The sequence below is a fragment of the Gossypium hirsutum genome, chromosome D05 (genome assembly GCF_007990345.1).
Source record: "Gossypium hirsutum isolate 1008001.06 chromosome D05, Gossypium_hirsutum_v2.1, whole genome shotgun sequence".
NCBI classification, from domain to species: Eukaryota; Viridiplantae; Streptophyta; class Magnoliopsida; order Malvales; family Malvaceae; genus Gossypium; species Gossypium hirsutum.
The window spans coordinates 60,341,995-60,363,061 of NC_053441.1; the positions used below are offsets into that span (position 1 = coordinate 60,341,995).

The window sequence follows — 21,067 nt, forward strand, 5'->3', positions numbered from 1 at the left end:
CTTTGTGGAAAAAGAATGGAAAATTACGTTTTGATTTCCAAGGTCACAAGACCTGAATGCCTTTTTTCCACGAATGAATAATGCAGAAGCATACTAAATCAAAGAGTGGTTTTCACGAAATCATGATTAAACTAATGACCAGAGTATATACACAAAATTCAATATTAAATAAGATCCCAATTTATCAATTTATCTTACAAGACAACTAGAGGTAGCTTTGTTTTTTTTTTCAGGTCAAATTTAATTTGGTTTTTATATTTTAATTTTTAGATTTTGAGTCTTAGTATTTTTTTATTTAATAATTTTAGTTCTTTAGCCCAAATTTACTATTAGAGTTATTGATGTGGCAATTATAAAAAAATAATTTTTTTAGTATTTAATGTTTATATATTTTTTTAATTTAGTACTTATTCTCTCAAAGTACATAAAAATTATAAATAATATAGTTTTTCGTATTTTAAATAAAAATCATTAAAAATTATAATTTAAAAAAATCCAAAAATCATGCAAAAACAGAGATGCTTTAAAATTAGAAAAAAAACTTTTTATGGTATTCATATATTTATTTCCTATCTTTATAGAAATATTTCTGATGCTTTAAAATTAGAAAAAAAACTTTTTATGGTATTCATATATTTATTTCCTATCTTTATAGAAATATTTCTATCTTTATTTCCTAAGAGAGAATTTTACTAATTCAAGATATTATATATATTTAAATAATTAAATCATCATAATATTTTTGGTATTCATATCTGTTTTACAATCTATATTCGAGATTCGTAGCTACTCCTCTATATTATGTCAACTCTAAAGTTTGAACCTACGCCTTCCCTTGAAAATGCAATATGTCTTACAATTGCACCAAACATTTGTTGGTAATGATCATAAAATATTTAGTATATAAGAATGATACATGCAAATATAATAATTTAATCAATGCTTATGGTTTATAAAATTTATCCATAAATCAAAAGTGATTAAGTAAATAATAATGTGTAAAATTTGTGGGTTGGTTTTTAATTTTTGTGGTTGATAATTTCTTTTCCATTAATTGAGTCATACTTACTATACTAGATTTTTATTTTTATGTTTTCAAATGCTTGACATCAATAATACATATTAGGAGTGTGAACATAAAGGAAACGATGTAAAGAAAAGTCATATTGCCCCATTGAGTAAGCTACGAAGTTTATGGATGAATCCCACAAAGGAAGACATATTGCCCAATGACTAAGGTAGACGATAACTTTCACAATTATTGCAGGAAAGACTTTTCTTTACAAAGTTAAATTATTGAATTATTTTAATTTTATATAAAGTTAAATATTAGAAAGACCTTTTTAAAATGGTTCTAAATTAATAGGGACTAATGATGCAAAAATAATGATAAATTATTGAATTATTTTAAATCATGAGGTCTATTGCCGATATAACAAGAAATGCGGGACATCATGAAAGCAATTTAAAAAAATTACATTCTGAACTTATAGGTGAAAATGCAGAAGGATTTATGTTAAGGGTAAATTTTCTAGATAGCTACTTGAGTTTATTCGTGTTCCTATTTTGGTCATTCATTTTAAAATTTGTTTTTTCAGTTACTCAAGTTAGATAAATTATAAGTTTTAGTTAAAAAAATATATTAGAAGCATGATCATGTATGTTATAAAATTATATATGTTATTTAAATCCTAAACAAATTTTAACAGTATGGCAAAAAAGTATACTATAAAAAAATATAACGTGTTATAAAATTGTTATAATATATTTATTTATAAAAAAAGTTAAGTTAAAAGGGATGATTATATCATTGAGGTTGCATTGACTAATTCGGTTTACAAGATGAAAATGTCAAGTTCTCACCCAAAGTGCTTTTTGCTTCCAAGTTCTCAACCCTGTGTTTCTCATCATTTCCACTCTTTGTTTTTGGCTTTCTAATTCTCGAATCTGTGTTTCTCATCATTTCCTTTTTTGCTTCCATATTCTCAAATCTGTCTGTGATCATCACCAAAAAAAAAAAAAAACTGTGTGTGATAATTTCCACTATTTGTTTTTCAGTTTTCACATTTTCTTTTATTGTCTCAATTAAGGGGGAAAAAAAAAACCAGCAAACTTTCTTTTATTTCTGGAAACCAAACTTTCTTCATACCTTGATTTCGACTTGGCAAAAGAAACAGCGCAGAGGATAGTTCAGTGAAGGTAAGTTTTGAGGAACTGCTCCGTATTGGCCTTCTCAAATTTCTATTAGTTTGGTTGGAGTCATTTTAAATCACTTGTGATTTTATTTTTCATATAAAAAAGTTTCACACAAGTTCCGTCTTAATTAAATAGTTTATAGATTCATTTTAAAGATTTAACAAACTAGAACAAGAAACTTGGAACTAGGGACTGTTGGGTATGGGTCCCACTATGTGGGAAACCCATATTTTCTGGCACAAATGTTTTGCCTTCCTTTTTCTTTTGGTTTTGTCAAAAGCCAATTTTTTGGCTTATTAACGGGAGTGGGCAGAAATTTTTCTGCAGAGAGCTAAAGAAAAAATAGAGAGAAAGAGAATAGAAAAAAATCAGATTTTCAAGCTTGGTGCAGCAGTGATCAACTCTTCGATCGAAGGTCCATCCGTGGTTCGATTGAGCTGATTTTTGGACAACAGCTAGGTGATAAGGTGTTCTTGACTTTGTACGGTCGGATTTTTCATCCGAGTCTTGTAGCGTCGGAAATACCCATTTTTCAGCAGCTACGTTTTTGGTGATGTTCTCTCATTTTTCTCTCTTTTGCTAAAGATTACATGTTGTTAGCCTTGTCGGAGTTGAATGCTTGTTGTAGGCTTGATATTGTGATCTTGTAGTTGAACATTTGATGATAGTGGAGCTCTTTATCGGACTCTAAAGTCCCGTGGTTTTTTACCCTTGATTTAAAGGGGTTTTCCACGTAAAATATCGGTGTCTCTATTTATTTTTGTTGTGGTTGCATTAGTTGATTTGTGGTTGATTAAGGTTGCTAGAGAACATATCTTGTGCTATTGTGCTTGCCATAATTTTTACAGGAGTTATAAGGAGAGAAAGAACACCGGTTGTGCTTTCGCTTTGTTTCGGTTGTTCGGTTTCTTCCCAACAAACTGGTACCAGAGCTTGGTTATTGTGTCAGATAATTATGGAAATTAATACGAGCAAGATGATTATGTTGAATGGCACAAATTATCAACTTTGGCGGAATAAAATGAAGGACTTGTTGTTTGTGAAGGCTTTGCATCTTCCGGTCTTTACTACTCAAAAACCCGATTCGAAAAGTGATGAAGAATGGGAATTTGAGCATCAACAAGTGTGTGGCTTTATTCGGCAATTTGTTGAAAAAAATGTTTACAATCACATTGATCAGGAGACACATGCTCGAACATTGTGGGAGAAGCTTGAAAGCTTGTATGCTTCGAGGTCGGGCAATAACAAGTTATTTTTGCTGAAGAAAATGATGGCGCTGAAATATAAAGAAGGAATGTCTATAGCTGACCATGTTAGTGAATTTCAGAGTATGATGAATCAGTTGCTTGGTATGGGTGTCAAATTTGATGACGAGATTTTAGGACTTTGGTTGCTTGCTACTCTACCAGACTCTTGGGAGACCTTTCGAGTCTCACTCATTAATTCTGCCCCACAGGGTATTATTACTTTGGATTTGGCTAAGAGTGGTGTGTTGAATGAAGAGGTTAGAAGAAGATCTCAGGGTTCTACATCACAGTCCGAGGTGTTGGTTATCGAGAACAGGGGGAGAAACAGAGACAAAGATGGAAAGGGTAGAGATAAAAGCCGAAGCAAGTCAAGATCGAGATACAAGAATCTTGAGTGTCATCATTGTGGTAAGAAAGGCCATATCAAGAAATATTGCTTCAAGTGGAAGAAAGAGAACAAAAGTGGTGGTGATAAACACGACCGGAATGACGATGAAAAATCCGAGCGTGTTGCTACTGTTACTCGTGAAGATTTGTTAGTTATTTGTGATCAGAATTTGGTCAACCTAGCATGCGACGAGACTAGTTGGGTGATTGATACTGGTGCATCACTTCATGTCACGTCGAGGAAGGAATTCTTCACATCTTATACTCCTGGTGATTTTGGGGTATTGAAGATGGGTAATGATGGTTTGGTTTCGGTTATTGGTATGAGAGATGTTAGCTTGGTAAGTAACAATGGAACAAAGTTAACTCTCAAGGATGTCAGACATGCACCGGATGTCCGTTTGAATTTAATTTCTGCAGGAAAACTTGATGATGAGGGATTCTGTAACACTTTCAGTGAAGGGCAGTGGAAGCTGACTAAAGGCTCCTTGGTTGTGGCTCGAGGAAAGAAGAGCTCAAATTTGTACTTGATGCAAGCTTTGACTTCTCGAGAGACGGTGAATGTGACACTGAATGACAACTCAACTGAGTTGTGGCATAAACGACTCAGTCACATGAGTGAGAAGGGGCTTAGCTGTTTAGCGAAGAAGAATCAACTTTCGGGTTTAAAGAATGCTACACTGAAGAATTGTGCTCATTGTCTAGCAGGAAAGCAGAAAAGAGTTTCATTTAGAAGCCATCCTCCTCATAGGAAATCAGAGTTGCTAGAGTTGGTCCATTCAGATGTTTGTGGTCCGATAAAAGTAAGATCACATGGTGGTGCACTTTACTTTGTGACTTTCATTGATGATTGTTCAAGAAAGCTATGGGTTTACACTTTAAAGTCTAAAAATCAAGTCTTTGAGGTGTTTAAACAATTTCAAGCATCAGTTGAAAGGGAAACTGGGAAGAAGTTGAAGTGCATTCGTACTGATAATGGTGGCGAGTACACAGGGTCGTTTCATGAGTATTGTCTGCGACAGGGAATCAGACATCAGAGAACACCACCAAAGACTCCACAGTTAAATGGGTTAGCTGAAAGAATGAACCGAACATTGATTGAGAGAGTCAGATGTTTGTTGTCAGATGCAAAGTTACCAAGATCGTTTTGGGCTGAAGCTTTGAATACAGTGACACATGTGATAAATCTGTCTCCTAGTGTTCCTTTGAAAGGTGATGTGCCAGATAGAGTTTGGTTTGGTAAAGACGTGTCATATGATCACCTACGTGTGTTCGGTTGTAAAGCATTTGTTCATGTTCCAAAGGATGAAAGATCCAAGTTGGATGCCAAGGCTCGACAATGCATTTTTATTGGTTATGGTCTAGATGGTGAGTTTGGTTATAGACTCTATGATCCAGTTCAGAAGAAACTCGTGAGAAGCAGAGATGTTGTCTTCATTGAGGATCAGACCATTGATGACATTGATAAGACGGAGAAAGTGGATTCACAAGGTAGTGGTGACTTGATCGATGTGAATCCGGTTCCCCTAGACTCTTCACCAGATCCTATCCAGGATGATGTGCATGGTGATGTTAGTGGTGACCATCAGACTATAGGTGACTTTGATACTCCCATGGATGATGTTGTGAATGATCAACAACAAGCACCTATAGCTCCACCAGCAGTTCCACTTCGAAGGTCTTCTAGAGATCGACGATCTTCTGTCAGGTATTCTCCTGATGAATATGTTCTTTTGACTGACGGGGGAGAACCTGAATGTTATGAAGAGGCTATGGAGAGTGAATGCAAAGATCACTGGGTTGAAGCGATGAAAGGCGAACTTCAATCATTGCATGAGAACCATACTTTTGAATTGGTGAAACTGCCTAAGGGCAAAAGAGCTTTGAAGAATCGGTGGGTTTACAGGTTGAAGCAAGAAGAGAAGTCTTCATCTCCACGATACAAAGCTAGATTGGTCGTCAAGGGTTATACTCAGAAAAAGGGGGTTGATTTTGAAGAAATATTTTCTCCGGTTGTGAAGATGTCCTCTATCAGAACTATACTGAGTTTGGCAGCTTGTTATGACCTAGAGGTTGAACAAATGGATGTGAAAACTGCTTTTCTTCATGGTGACTTGGAAGAAGAGCTTTACATGGAGCAGCCAGAGGGTTTTGTTGCACAAGGGAAAGAGGACTATGTGTGCAGATTGAAGAAGAGCTTGTATGGTTTGAAGCAAGCTCCAAGGCAATGGTACAAGAAGTTTGAGTCTGTTATGGGGGAGCAAGGCTACAAGAAGACTACTTCTGATCATTGTGTGTTTGTTAAGAGATTCTCTGGTGATGATTTTATTATTCTTTTGCTCTATGTTGATGATATGCTTATTGTTGGTCAGAATGCTTCTAGAATTGAGAAGTTGAAACAAGAGTTGAGTAAATCCTTTGCAATGAAGGATTTGGGGCCAGCAAAGCAAATTCTTGGCATAAGACTGACACGTGATAGAAAGGCCAAGAAATTATGGTTATCACAAGAGAGGTACATTGAGAAAGTACTTCAAAGGTTTAGTATGGACAAAGCTAAAGCGGTGAATACTCCCTTTGCTATGCACTTTAGATTGAGTGTTAAGCATAGTCCTTCCACATAAAAGGAGAAGGAAGAGATGCAGAAAATTCCTTACTCTTCAACCGTGGGTAGTTTGATGTACGCAATGGTTTGCACGAGACCAGACTTGGCTTATGCCGTTGGTACAGTTAGTCGGTTTCTTTCTAATCCAGGCAGAGAGCATTGGAATGCAGTGAAGTGGATTATGAGATATCGTCGTGGCACTTCCAACATGAAACTTTGTTTCGGCAATGAGAAACCTGTTCTTGTTGGGTATACAGATTCAGACATGGCCGGAGACATTGACTCGAGGAGATCTACTTCAGGTTACTTAATCACTTATGCAGGGGGAGCTGTGGCATGGCAATCGAGACTGCAAAAGTGTGTTGCATTGTCCACCACCGAATCAGAGTTCATTGCAGCAACCGAAGCGTGTAAGGAGATGCTTTGGATGAAGAAGTTTGTGCATGAGCTTGGTTTTACTCAGGAGAAGTATGTCCTGTACTGTGATAGCCAGAGTGCTATTCATCTTGGTAAGAACTCAACTTTTCATGCTAGATCTAAGCATATTGATGTGAGGTACCATTGGATACGAGATGTTCTTGAAGCTAAGCTGTTAGAGCTTGAGAAGATACACACTAATGATAATGGTGCTGATATGTTGACGAAGGCCTTACCAAGAGGAAAGTTTGAAGCATGTTGTTTGACCTCCGGCATGGAGGCATTCCCCACATAGTTGGAGGGGGAGATTTGTTGGGTATGGGTCCCACTATGTGGGAAACCCATATTTTCTGGCACAAATGTTTTGCCTTCCTTTTTCTTTTGGTTTTGTCAAAAGCCAATTTTTTGGCTTATTAACGGGAGTGGGCAGAAATTTTTCTGCAGAGAGCTAAAGAAAAAATAGAGAGAAAGAGAATAGAAAAAAATCAGATTTTCAAGCTTGGTGCAGCAGTGATCAACTCTTCGATCGAAGGTCCATCCGTGGTTCGATTGAGCTGATTTTTGGACAGCAGCTAGGTGATAAGGTGTTCTTGACTTTGTACGGTCGGATTTTTCATCCGAGTCTTGTAGCGTCGGAAATACCCATTTTTCAGCAGCTACGTTTTTGGTGATGTTCTCTCATTTTTCTCTCTTTTGCTAAAGATTACATGTTGTTAGCCTTGTCGGAGTTGAATGCTTGTTGTAGGCTTGATATTGTGATCTTGTAGTTGAACATTTGATGATAGTGGAGCTCTTTATCGGACTCTAAAGTCCCGTGGTTTTTTACCCTTGATTTAAAGGGGTTTTCCACGTAAAAATATCGGTGTCTCTATTTATTTTTGTTGTGGTTGCATTAGTTGATTTGTGGTTGATTAAGGTTGCTAGAGAACATATCTTGTGCTATTGTGCTTGCCATAATTTTTACAGGAGTTATAAGGAGAGAAAGAACACCGGTTGTGCTTTCGCTTTGTTTCGGTTGTTCGGTTTCTTCCCAACAGGGACAGTATTTGATTAAGTCGAGTTGAATCGAGTCAAAAAATTGAGTTAATCGAGTTGATAAATCCTATTTTAGCAATCAAACTCAATTTAAAATTTTTTTAATCAAATCAAATTGAGTAAAAAATTTCAAGTCAAGTTGAGTCGAGTTAACCAATCCTATTATTTATATTCAATGTTGCATTTACATGAACCGATTGTTTAACTAGTAGACAAAGTACAATATTATTTAACTGCATAAACAATATATATAATGGTTTTGCCTTTTAACTTAATGGTTTTGATTTTTAACTTTAGAAAGGTACACATTTTTGGATAACTCGAATTGTGTAATTTATATTCGAGTCAATTCGAGTTTATCCGAATAACTTAATTAGCTCAAATAACTCGAACTAGTTAAATCAAAATTTAAATTTTTTTATCAAAATTTTCAAATCAAATCAGATTTTACTCAAAGTGTATAACATGCGGATCAAACAGGAAAGGGGCAAATGAAGAGTGTCCTTTCTCCATTCATTAGTCTTCTCGTTTTTTTCATTAAACATTTTAGAGAGCACACAAACTCTAATTCTATAGGAACTTAAAAGCATCCAATCTATAATCGAAAATGTAGAAATAAATATAAAATATGTTTAAGAGAATGTAATCCTTTTTAGGATTTCTTTACGAGAAATTGTTTTTAGGATTTCACATACAAATTATAGCTCCGATTTAGAATGAATATAATGGGAAGAGTAATTAGGATTGAGTGTGCATGTATGGTTATATTATTTGCATTACATTAATTATTTATTTATTTCTGATATGAAGGTTAAAACATGCTCTCAATTTTATTACCTGCACAAAATCAATTCTTTTCATCTTTTACAGCTACTTATTTCTCTCAAGCTCTATTTACTTTCTGGTATTCACAGACAGAAACAGAGGTATTTTCTACCTTCTTCAATAATAACATCTTTGCTTTACATCAATATTTACAGCTTCTTGTTTGGTAGCTTCCACTCCATTTTTTTACTACAAATACTGATTTTATTGGTCACAATTGCTTTTATTTCTCTTTATGTTAATTCTTACTAATAACCAATGTTTTTGTTCAACCTCATCAGACTATCAACAAAAATGACGGAATATGTTGCCCCTGCTGCTGTCGAAATTGTGGCAGACCAGGCAAAGGAATCCGCATCATCCTATCTCCGTTACTTTTTCCGTTATGGAGAGATTGTTGAAGATTTCAAGAATCAACGAGAAGCACTTGAATTGAAGAAAGAGAGGGTGGACACTCGTGTCGATGAGGCTAAAAGCCAAAATGAGCTCATCCATAAGGACGTTGACAACTGGCTTACAAGCGCTGAGAAAGAACTGAAAGAAACCCAGAACTTGAAAGATGAAATAGATCGCGTCAAGTGCTTCAAATGGTGTCCTAAATGGGGCTGGCGATATTCCTTAAGTAAGAAACTGGCAGAGAAGATTCCTATTATCTCTAAACTTTTGGAGACTTCTAACTTTGCACAGGTGGGCTATTGTCGTCCTCTTCAAGGAATAGAGTTCATCACATCCACTGATTTCATGGACTCTAAATCTTCAAAATCAGCTTTCAACCAGATCATGGAGGCTATAAATGCTAAGGGTGTCAACATGATCGGACTGCACGGAATGCCAGGAGTTGGTAAAACAACTTTAGCCAAAGAAGTTGGGAAGCATGCTCGAGAACAAAAGTTGTTTGATAAAGTTGTAATGTTTACTATGTCCCAAAATCCAAACATCAGAACAATTCAAGATAAAATTGCAGAGATGTTTGGTTTAAATTTTCATACAAATACCGAAGAAGGAAGAGCAGAAGAGCTATTCAGGAGTATGAAAGGCATGAACAAAATCCTCGTAATTGTCGACAACCTCTGGGAAGAATTCAAAATGGAGAGTATCGGAATTCCATTCGGTGATGAACACGAGGGTTGTAAAATTCTTCTGACTACACGTCGTCAACAAGTCTGCACTAAAATGAACTGTAAGGAAATTTAACTTGGCATCTTATCCGAAGACGAAGCATGGGTTTTATTTCGACATAAAGCTGGTTTAGAAGATGATTGTTCCACCTTGAATGATGTAGCCAAAGAGGTTGCTGCTCAATGTAAGGGATTGCCTCTTGCAATTGTTGTCGTGGCCAAAGCTTTAAAAGGTGAGAGTTTAAATGGGTGGAGAGACGCAAATCAGAGATTCAAGGACTCAACCCATTTGTATGATGAAGAAGTCCTCGGGGGTGTCCTCGAGCCTCTTAATCTTAGCTACGATTACTTGAAGAAAGGCATTAACCAAATGACGGGAAATCACATCCAAATGTGTTTCTTACTGTGTTCCCTTTTTCCTGAAGATGAAGAAATCCTTACTGAGATATTGATTATGTGCTGAACTGGAGTAGGATTGGTCCCTAATGTTTACTCGATTGAAGATAAAAGGAAGAAAATTGTTGAAGCACTAAAAAAACTCCAAAAATCTGGCTTGTTATTGGAAACTGATGGTGCAGATACGATTAGAATCCATGATGTGATTCGAGATTTTGCTCATTGGCTAACATAAACGGGAGAAAATAGGTTCATGGTAAAAGATACGTTGAAAGAATGGCCTCATATGGATGAAAGTTATACTGCAATTGCTTTATGGAATTGTAGTAGTATCATAAAAATTTTTCCTGATAAAGTGGAATTTTCAAAGCTCAAAACTTTGGTTTTAGTGGGTGAGAGGAAGAGGAACCGAGATGATTTCCTAGTGGTTTTCGGTACTTTTTTTGAAGAAATGAAAGCCCTCCAAGTTTTACTTCTCCAACGTGTCAGCTTCTCACTGAAAGGATTCCCTTCCTTACCGAATCTTAAAACTTTGTGGTGTTATAATTGCATGCTGAAAAACTTCTCATCATCACTGACAAATATGAGAAGCCTTGAGATTCTTTCATTGCCTGGCACTGAAATTAATGAGATCAAGTGAAGAATTAGTGAAGTTGTCTGCACTGAAATATTTACGTCTTTCTAGTGTAGTTGAAATCGCTGAAGAATTACCAAATATGGTATCAAGGTAAGAGTGCATCAGATTTAATTTTCTTTTTATCATATTCATATTTTATTTGACATCATTTATTTTTCTATTAATTATTTTAATAGGTATTTTTATTATTATTTTAGAATTCATGTTCCTTGCACGTGAAGATATCACAGTATATATTTCAAATAGTCAAGGCAATAAGTATTAAAATATTTTAAAATTTAGTTCTTAACATTTGTATTATTTATCAATTTAGTCATTATTTGGTTTTTTAGTTAAATTTGGTTCTGAACCTTTTAAAAAAAAAATCGAATTTGAGCATCAACATTTTAAAAAAATGTTGAATTGTTTTTTTGACGGAAATACTAACTAAAATGTTAAGTTTTTAAACATGAACACCCGCATTCCAATCCATACTTACTTCATGCTATATTTTATTAATTTTATGATTTTTTTATATTTTTTGAATTTCAATTTTTTATTTTTTGAATATTTTTATAAATTTAAAATTAATTGTTGACTTGGCATATAAGACAAATAATGTAATGTCTAAAGTATATGTGGATAGTTATGTGGGTTGCCAAGGACAATAAAATTTTTTATTAACTATAATTAAGTTATATATATATATCAAAGTAAATATATAAAATATTCAATAAAAATTAATTAAGGAAGTTTAATACAATAAAGACTTTAAATTTTAATAAAACATCAAGATACATACTTGATTTTTTTACTATTAGATATGTTTTAATATATATATTATGGATAATGTGTTATTCATGTGTCAATCCACGCATATCAACATCAATAAAATTTTAAAGCATTAACTTTTCTATTCATTTTGAGATGATTTGACAAAAAAAAACTACAAATTTAAGGGTTATAAAATGTGAAAATTTAACTAGAAGGGTAAAATGACTTTCTTATAAAATTTGAGAGTGAAAAAAAATATTATAAAAAAATAGAAAATTTACTTATGTTTTAGACCTAGAAATTTTGAGATATATTGTTAAAAAGAAGAAAAAAAGTTAACCTCTTGAAAATTTCTTTGAAAGTGATAAAAAAAATTAGAGATTTTTTTATTTAATTTTAATAGCGTCCTTTTATTACTAATCTTGATTTATTTCAAGTTTTTGACCTTTTTTTACATATTTCTTTTTTATGAATTACTTTAACGAATTACAATTTTTTTTACCTCATCGAATGTGGATAGTGTCATAAATTTTCAATTAATGCTACTTTCTTTATGAATATAATAGGTTGACTTCACTAGAAGAGTTACATGTCGTACCCAAAATTAATCTCAACTTATTGGAGTTGAAGTCATTGTCTCGTTTAACTGCACTATCATTGTGACTTTCTACTAATCAAATTCCTCTAGAAGATTTTGTGCTCCCTAAACTACAAAGGTACGCTATAGTAGTTGGAGAAAATTATAGATTCAATCGGGAGGCGTTTAGAACATTGGATATTCAAGATTTCTCATCTTCATTAAGTGCATTTAACAATTTATTTTGCAATGTGGAAGAGTTGAATTTGAGGAATGTTGGTGGACAAAAGAATATTGTGCCAAGCATAGATGAAATGGGAGTAAATGAGTTGACTTCTCTGCAGCTAAAATCTTGCAATGATATGGAATTCTTGATTGATACAAAAAATGATCAAGGGTCAACTGTTGCATTCTCTAATTTGGTGGAATTAACTATAGAAAGCATGGTTTCTTTGAAAGGGTTGTGCTATGGTGTTTCTCCGACTAGGTTCTTGCAAAACCTTAAGCAAGTGATCATTAAAGATTGTGAGGAGTTACAAGTGATATTTCAAATAGATAAACTTTCTGAAAAAATGAAACGTCAGACACCATTGCTCTCAAATTTAACAATATTGGGCCTACATTCATTGCCGAAATTGAAGAGGATATGGGAAGTAAAGCCATCCCATCGTGCAATTGCAAGCCTCCAAAGTCTAAAGGTTGTGAGCATTGAATCTTGTGATAATCTGAAAACAATCTTCTCACCTTGCCTAGCTTTAAGTATGTTGCATCTACAAGAACTTGATATAAGGTACTGCGATCGACTAGAGCAAGTCATTGGTTTTGGCCAAGAAGACAAGATTATTGAGGTAGGGATACCTATTCTCTCCAATTTTTTTAATCTTCTTAATTGTTTTAGCTTTATGATAGCATTCTTTTAAGGATGAAACAAATTGCAAGAAAACCAAAAACCAATTTGAAGTGAAGTGCTTGGTTTGGTATTTATTTTTATATTATTTATGTGTATCGGGTTTATTGGAAGCGTAGTGGCCACTAAAGAAAGTAACTGTTATTACTCAAAACAAATACACCAATGCAAAATACAAATATATTTTCCTCTTCCTTTCAATTACAACCTACAACTAGTTATACACACCATTTTGCTTATTTCCACTTTCATGCACACAAAGTCACACACCTTTGTTTTGTTTCACACTCTTCCTTTTTCTTCTCATCCACACGCTCGCTTATACATATCTCAAATATATTAAACCTATTTGTAGGCTTACAAACTGCATCATGAATTGTTGTGTTTCTCCTTTTTATTTAGATAATTTTATTTCTTTATAGAAAAGCCTTCAATTAATTCCATGCCACCTTTCTTCTATCCTTGGATTGCTAACTTACAAGGTCGGTTTGATATTATTGAAAAATATAAAACTAGCATTTTGGTGTTAGAGTGAGTGCCTACTCTGATTAAATACTAAAATTACATATTTTATGTAATTAATTTGGTATATTTATGAGAATGCACCACTAATTTTGTCATATTTATTGAATTTTGTGCAGGAATGTAATTTGGGACTAAATAGAAGAAAAAGGAAACAATTGGGCTGAATTGAAGAAAGAAGCGAAAAAGGAGGGCCAAAGAAGAATTTTTCCAAGATTAATTAGCTGAAATTTTTGAGTTAGTGGGAGAATATTTTGGGATTTATTTTATTTTGGGATATTTTTTCCTTAATTCCCTATGACTAGTTGGCTCCTAATTTAGTAAATCAACTAGTATAAATAGAGCTTGTATTGTTCATCATTTCATCAATAAAAAAATATTTAGCTTTTATCTTTCAATTCTCTCCTTTCTCACGTAGCATTGTTTCTTTAGCTTCTTTGCCTTCAATTTATTCCTAGTAGCAATCAACTTTAAATCATTTGCAATTTCTTTTTTTTCAAATTCCCTTTTCAACCACCCACTTTAATATATTCCAACCCCCATACTCAATCACATCACTCACCTTTTCACCCATTTACCTTATTTATCAAATACCAACATGACCCAAACCTTAGCCAACTAAACCCATTTTCAGCTTTAGGCCGAAATTAACCTCGTCAAAACCCGTGAGTTATGAACCCGAGCCATTTAACTCCTAAAATTCCAGTACTTATTACTTCTCTGGATTAAGAGTATGATTTTGTCAGCTCATAAAGTCAGATCAACACTAAGTCAAAAAAGACGTCGTTTGATTTGGTGTGATTGGACGTACAGTTGGAATTCCGAAAAGAACGTTTCTAATCGGTTTTTTGTGAACACATTGGCGTGCCAAGTGGAGGCTGTTGTTTGGTTCCGTCAAGGGAAGTAGTAACCGGATTTAAATGTCCCATGCGGTTAAGGGCATTGGTTCGAGGCTCTTCTAGAATGCAAAGCTGCCGGAGTTCTAAATCACGAACGTTTCTTGATTGTTCGATCGGTAAGAGTTAGTTATTGGACGTTCCATAACTAATTTACACGAGGAAGAGTTGGTGTCCGAGGCGTCCTTGGTAGCTATAACTAGCTTATTGGAAAAGAGGAGTTCATCCAATTTCGAGGATCGGTTCAAAGACGAGGAAAATTCGTGCCTAAAGCTGAGCTTATTCTAATTAAATTTTTCTTAATATTTATTTCACAGTTTTTATTATTCTGTTTTCAACTTTTACTTTTGACGTTATTTTTTTGTTAATTTCAGGTTTTCGAATTTTTATCCCCCCGAACGTCTTGGGCACGACAGTTGCCCTGACATAAATCTGGTCAAAAGAGCAACAATTTACAGTAAACCAGTCTCTGAGGGATCGACCCTACTCCCTATACTGCATAATTTGCAAACTAAGGCGTAGGTTTATATTGGTGGATTCGACACCCATCAGTTTTGGCGCCGTTGCCGGGGATTGGCAACACTTATAATTGTTTAAATCATCTTCATGACCAGGTCTTCATCCAGAAATCTCGAATACGACCCAGAGATCGAAAAATCAGCACGAGCACGACGTAAAGAGACGAAAGTTCTTAAACGTGTAGCAGCAATTGAACGTGGAAAACAAGTTGAAGTGGTTGAACCTGAGACCGAACCACTTCCTGAAATAAAAGAAGTAGAAGACAACTTCGGCGAACCAGAAAGGATGGCAAACCGAACCATTCGTCAGCTAGCCGCTGTTCCCAATGAGCAAACACCGTTATGCATCAACTATCCAATCGGAGAAACCCCATTCGAATTGAAGTCAGGCCTGATCCATCTTTTGCCCACTTTTCGAGGCTTGAAGAATGAGAATCCACATACCCACTTGAGAGAATTCCACATGGTCTGCTCAAGCATGAAACCACAGGGAGTAACCGAAGATGAAATTAAACTTCGGGCCTTTCCTTTTTCTTTAGTTGATACAGCAAAAGAATGGTTATTTTACTTACCCCCTGGTTCTATTACAACGTGGGATGACTTATCTCGTGTTTTTCTTAACAGATTTTTCCCAGCATCGCGAGCAGCTGAACTTAGGAGAGACATAGTGGGAATTCGCCAAATGGAGAGCGAATCGCTCTACGACTATTGGAAGCGATACAAAAAACTGTGTGTAAGTTATCCTCAACACGGTTTGACCGAACAATCACTTCTTCAATATTTCTACGAGGGTTTGCTCCCTATGGAAATGAAAATGATTGACGCTGCTAGTGGAGGGGCGCTTGTCAATATGACTCCTCAAAGGGCAAGAGAACTGATATCCACTATGGCAGCGAATTCTCAACAGTATAGGCCAAATTCAGAACCCACAAGACGGGTTAATGGGGTAAACGTTTCATCCTTAGAAGATAAATTGGATAAGCTCACTAATGTTGTTCAATCTATGCTTACAGAAAAGAAGAATCGGACCCAACTGTGTGGAATTTGTACTACATCTGAACATCCGACGGATTTGTGCCCAATCCTTAACGAAAATTCAACGGCACATGTCGACGCTGTCGGAGGTTTTCCGGGACCTCCACAAAGACGCTATGATCCTTTCTCAAACACTTACAATCCTGGGTGGAAGGATCATCCCAACTTGAATTACGGAGCTAACCCCCGATATAATCCGTCATACCAACCAAGACCTTTGCAACCACCGCAACTGCCACCCAAGCCGAGCACATCTCTAGAAGCTATTGTGGAAAGACTTGCCGTCGATGTTGCGAAGTACCAACAGAGGACAGACGCATCAATTCAGGAGTTAACTAATCAAGTTAGTAAACTCTCGATGGCGGTTAATCGTTTGGAATCTCAAGGCAAATTACCTTCCCAAACAGAGCCGAATCCTCGGCAGAATGCAAGTGCAATAACTCTTCGTAGCGGAAAAGTTCAGGAAACAGTTCCAGACAAAAGTCATGGGCAAGACAACGAACGGGAAAAATAGATCTCTGATCCAAAAGCCAGACCGGAATTAGAAATTCAGAAACCAGTTGTGGTGCCACCTCCTTTTCCAGGGAGACTCTCGAAGGATAAGAAAGAAAAAGAGGAAAAAGAAATCCTCGAAACGTTCAGAAAGGTGGAGGTAAATATTCCTTTGCTCGACGCTATCAAGCAAATCCCTCGTTATGCGAAATTTCTCAAGGAATTGTGCACTAGCAAAAGGAGGTTAATAGGTAACAAAAGAGTAAATGTAGGAGAAAATGTCTCCGCGGTACTACAAAAGAAAGTTCCGCCTAAATACAAGGACCAAGGTATGTTTGCTATTTCCTGTGAGATAGGTAATGTAGGCATTAAGAAAGCCATGTGCGATTTAGGGGCTTCCATTAATGTTATGCCTTATCCTATATATAAGTTGATTAACGCGGGTTCTCTGAAAAAGACAGGAGTGATAATCCAGTTGGCGGACAGGTCAGTCATCTATCCCGAAGGGTTGCTTAAAGACGTCCTTGTTAAAGTTAACGAATTAGTTTTCCCTGCAGATTTCTACATTATTAATATGGAGGACGATAACTCAACTAATTCGTCTGACATTTTGCTTGGGAGACTATTGCTTAGTACCGCAAGCGCAAAAATTGATGTTCAGAGTGGAACATTGACAATAGAGTTTGATGGCGAAATCGTGAAATTCAATGTCTACGAAGCGATGGGTCATCCTAACTCGTTATCAAATATTTCCAGTATCGATAGTATAGATTGTTTAACTCAAAATTATTTTGAATATCACGACTTTGACGAGTTGGAAACTGTCCTTTACAGAAGCATTGACATGGATGTATTGAGTCGTCTCGAGGAGTTAGCAGTCATAGAAGATCCGTTGCGAGAAATTGTCAAACACTTGGAGACGCAATCATCATTGACGAGTCGAGGTAACCATCTTGAACTATTACCTTCCCAAGTTAAAATGTTGCCTTCAATTTTGCAGCCACCAACATTGGAGCTTAAAGCGTTACCAGACCACCTCAAGTATGTCTTTTTGGGAGAGAAAGACACCTTACCGATAATAGTGTCAAACAGACTAACCAAAGACGAGGAGGAAAGTCTGGTTCGAGTTCTGAAGGAATATAAGGAAGCTATTGGTTGGACAATAGCCGACATAAAATGGCTAAGTCCATCCACGTGTATGCACAGAATTTCCATTGAAGATAACACGAAACCAAAAAGAGATGCTTAGAGGCGCCTTAATCCACCCATGACGGAGGTAGTAAAGAAGGAAATCCAGAAAATGTTGGATGCTGGAATGATATACCCGATCTCTGACAGTGATTGGGTTAGCCCAGTTCATGTCGTGCCCAAGAAAACTGGCGTGACAGTGGTGCAAAATTCATCAGGAGAGCTAGTTCCTACCCGAGTCCAGAATGGATGGAGGGTTTGCATCGATTACAGGAAGTTGAACGCAGCTACCCGAAAAGACCATTTTCCACTTCCCTTCATCGATCAAATGCTCGAGCGATTAGCTGGTAAGACTCATTATTGTTGTCTCGATGGATATTCAGGATTTTTCCAAATCCCAGTGGCACCTGAGGATCAAGACAAAATAACTTTCACGTGCCCATTTAGAACGTTTGCGTATAGACGAATGCCGTTTGGACTCTGTAATGCTCCGGCCACCTTCCAGAGATGTATGGTAAGCATATTCTCCGATTACGTCGAGAAAATCATTGAAGTCTTCATGGATGACTTCACGGTGTACGGTAACTCTTTTAATGAATGTCTCGATAATCTTGCTAAGATATTACAAAGATGCCTAGAATTTAATCTTGTTTTAAATTATGAAAAATGTCATTTCATGGTTGACAAAGGATTAATTTTAGGTCATATAGTTTCCTCAGAAGGTATTGAGGTCGATAAAGTAAAAACGGATATTATTAACTCATTACCTTACCCCACATCTGTGAGGGAAATTTGTTCGTTTCTTGGGCATGCAGGATTTTACAGACGATTCATAAAAGACTTCTCGAAGGTCGCGCAACCGCTTTGCAATCTGTTACAGAAGGATAAAGAATTTAAATTTGACCAGACTTGTAAAGATGCATTTGACGTACTGAAGCAGAAATTGGTCTCCGCCCCTATAGTGCAACCACCAAATTGGAACTTCCCGTTTGAAATCATGTGCGATGCAAGTGATCGAAGTGTGGAAGCTGTTCTTGGCCAAAGAATAGGGAAAGAGCCTCATGTTATCTACTACGCTTCGAAAACTTTGGATGCTGCCCAAAGCAATTACACAACCACTGAGAAAGAATTATTAGTTGTTGTGTTTGCTTTAGATAAATTTAGATCTTACCTATTGGGAACTAAAGTGATTATTTTTTCTGATCATGCAACTTTGAAATATTTGATAGGGAAGAAGGAGGCAAAACCTCGACTAATTAGGTGGATTCTACTTCTGCAAGAATTTGATTTTGAAATCCGGGATAAGAAGGGATGCGGAAACTTAGTAGCCGACCATCTGAGTCGATTACCGATTCCGGCAGATGACACACCATTGAAAGACAACTTCCCAGATGAAAACCTGTTTTCAGCAAATGCGGTTCATCCTTGGTACGCAGACATAGTAAATTATCTCGTCATAGGTACTATACCTTCAGAATTACCAAGGTCCAGAAAAGATAAGATTAAAAAAGATGCTCGATATTACATTTGGGACGATCCTTGCCTATGGAAGCATTGCTCCGATCAGGTAATTCGACGGTGTGTAGCAGAAACAGAGGTACAGTCTATCTTAACTTTTTGCCATTCTTATGCATGTGGAGGACACTTTGGACCTAAACGCACCGCACATAAAATTCTTGAGTGTGGACTATTTTGGCCAAGTATATTTCGTGACGCCTTCTTATTCTGTAAAACCTGTGAAAAATGTCAAAAATTCGGTAATCTTAGCCGTCGAAATGAGATGCCCCTTACTCCTATCCATATTTGCAAAATTTTCGATGTGTGGGGCATCGATTTTATGGGTCCTTTTATTTATTCTTTCGGTAATTTCTATATACTCTTAGCTGTTGATTACATTTCTAAGTGGATAGAGGCAAAGGCTACTCGCAATGATAATGCTAAGACTGTGGTTGACTTTATTAAAAGTTCTATCTTTTCCAGGTATGGCACCCTACGAGCATTAATCAGCGACAGAGGAACCCATTTCTGCAATAAACTCGTAAGTGCACTTATGGAGAAGTATGGAGTGACTCAACGAATTTCGACTGCCTACCATCCACAAACAAACGGACAAGCTGAAGTGTCAAATCGAGAAATCAAGTCCATATTGGAGAAGACTGTTAAACCTAACAGAAAGGATTGGAGCTTGAGACTAAACGATGCACTTTGGGCTTATAGGACAGCTTACAAGGGACCAATAGGCATGTCACCTTATCGACTTGTTTTTGGTAAACCGTGCCATCTCCCGGTCGAATTAGAGCATAAAGCATATTGGGCAGTTAAGCAGTGTAATATGGAGATGGAGACCGCATGAAGAGCTCGAAAGTTGGACATTCAGGAACTCGAGGAAATCAGAAACGATACATATGAAAATGCTCGAGTTTATAAAGAAAAGACGAAGGCATTCCACGATAAGATGATCACTAGGAAGCAGTTTTCAATAGGACAAAAAGTTCTCCTATACGACTCCACCTTAAAAATTTTCGCTGGTAAGCTTCGATCCAAATGGATAGGTCCATTTACTATCACTAATCTATTCTCAAATGGTGCAGTGGAAATTCAAAGCGAAGAAACTCAGAAATGCTTTAAGGTGAATGGACAACGATTGAAACCCTTTTACGAGAATTTTCAAACGCACACGATTGAGGAGATTGTTCTCGAGGAGCCAAGAATTTGAATAACAGGTCGTCGAGCTAACAACGTTAAACAAAGCGCTGTTGGGAGGCAACCCAAATTTTCTTTTCCTTTATGCAAATAAAATTTTTGGTAAAATGGAAAATGGAAATGCATGTCAAGGATTAGTTCTGTCTAAGGAAAGACTTGGTACTTAAGTATGTCCATTGTGACTCACCTCTTTTTCTTGGGAACTTACTTGGTGAATTTATCACGACCGTTTTACCAAATCTCGTAATCTTGGTTTTTAATAATTTATTTCTCGAGTTTATAGCTTAGCTAATAAATTTGAAAAAAAAAACATTTTAATTTTCCTATTATTATTATTTATTTTTACTATTTTATTTTTGCAGGAAAACATTCCAAGACAAAATTAAATTCCACATGTCAACCCACAAAATTCTTTTTTCAGTTAAGGCCCACTCTACCTACGAGACCGCCCTCCATGACGTTGAAATACATGGGGAGTTTCTTTTTCTCTCTTTCTCCTACTTATCTTTACTTTTATTTTTTAATTACATTGGGACAATGTAAAATAAGTAGGGGGAGGGAAACATAAATTGGTTCTAATTTGCTTATCTGTCGTCGCTATTTTTGCATGTTTTTA

At 36.1% G+C, this 21,067-nt stretch overlaps 1 protein-coding gene and 1 pseudogene across 1 annotated transcript; both read left to right on the top strand.

The window, feature by feature from the left end:
- The first annotated feature begins 1,869 nt into the window (after positions 1–1,869).
- LOC121216888 (probable disease resistance protein At1g61190) lies at positions 1,870–10,927 on the top strand. Its single transcript, XM_041092378.1, has 3 exons — positions 1,870–2,199; positions 8,755–8,810; positions 8,991–10,927. Exon 3 carries the CDS (start codon positions 9,004–9,006, stop codon positions 9,901–9,903), a length of 900 nt encoding a protein of 299 aa, XP_040948312.1. The 5' UTR covers positions 1,870–2,199; positions 8,755–8,810; positions 8,991–9,003; the 3' UTR covers positions 9,904–10,927.
- Positions 10,928–12,504: 1,577 nt separating this feature from the next.
- On the top strand, positions 12,505–20,464 carry LOC121217272 (uncharacterized; annotated as a pseudogene).
- Positions 20,465–21,067: the final 603 nt, after the last annotated feature.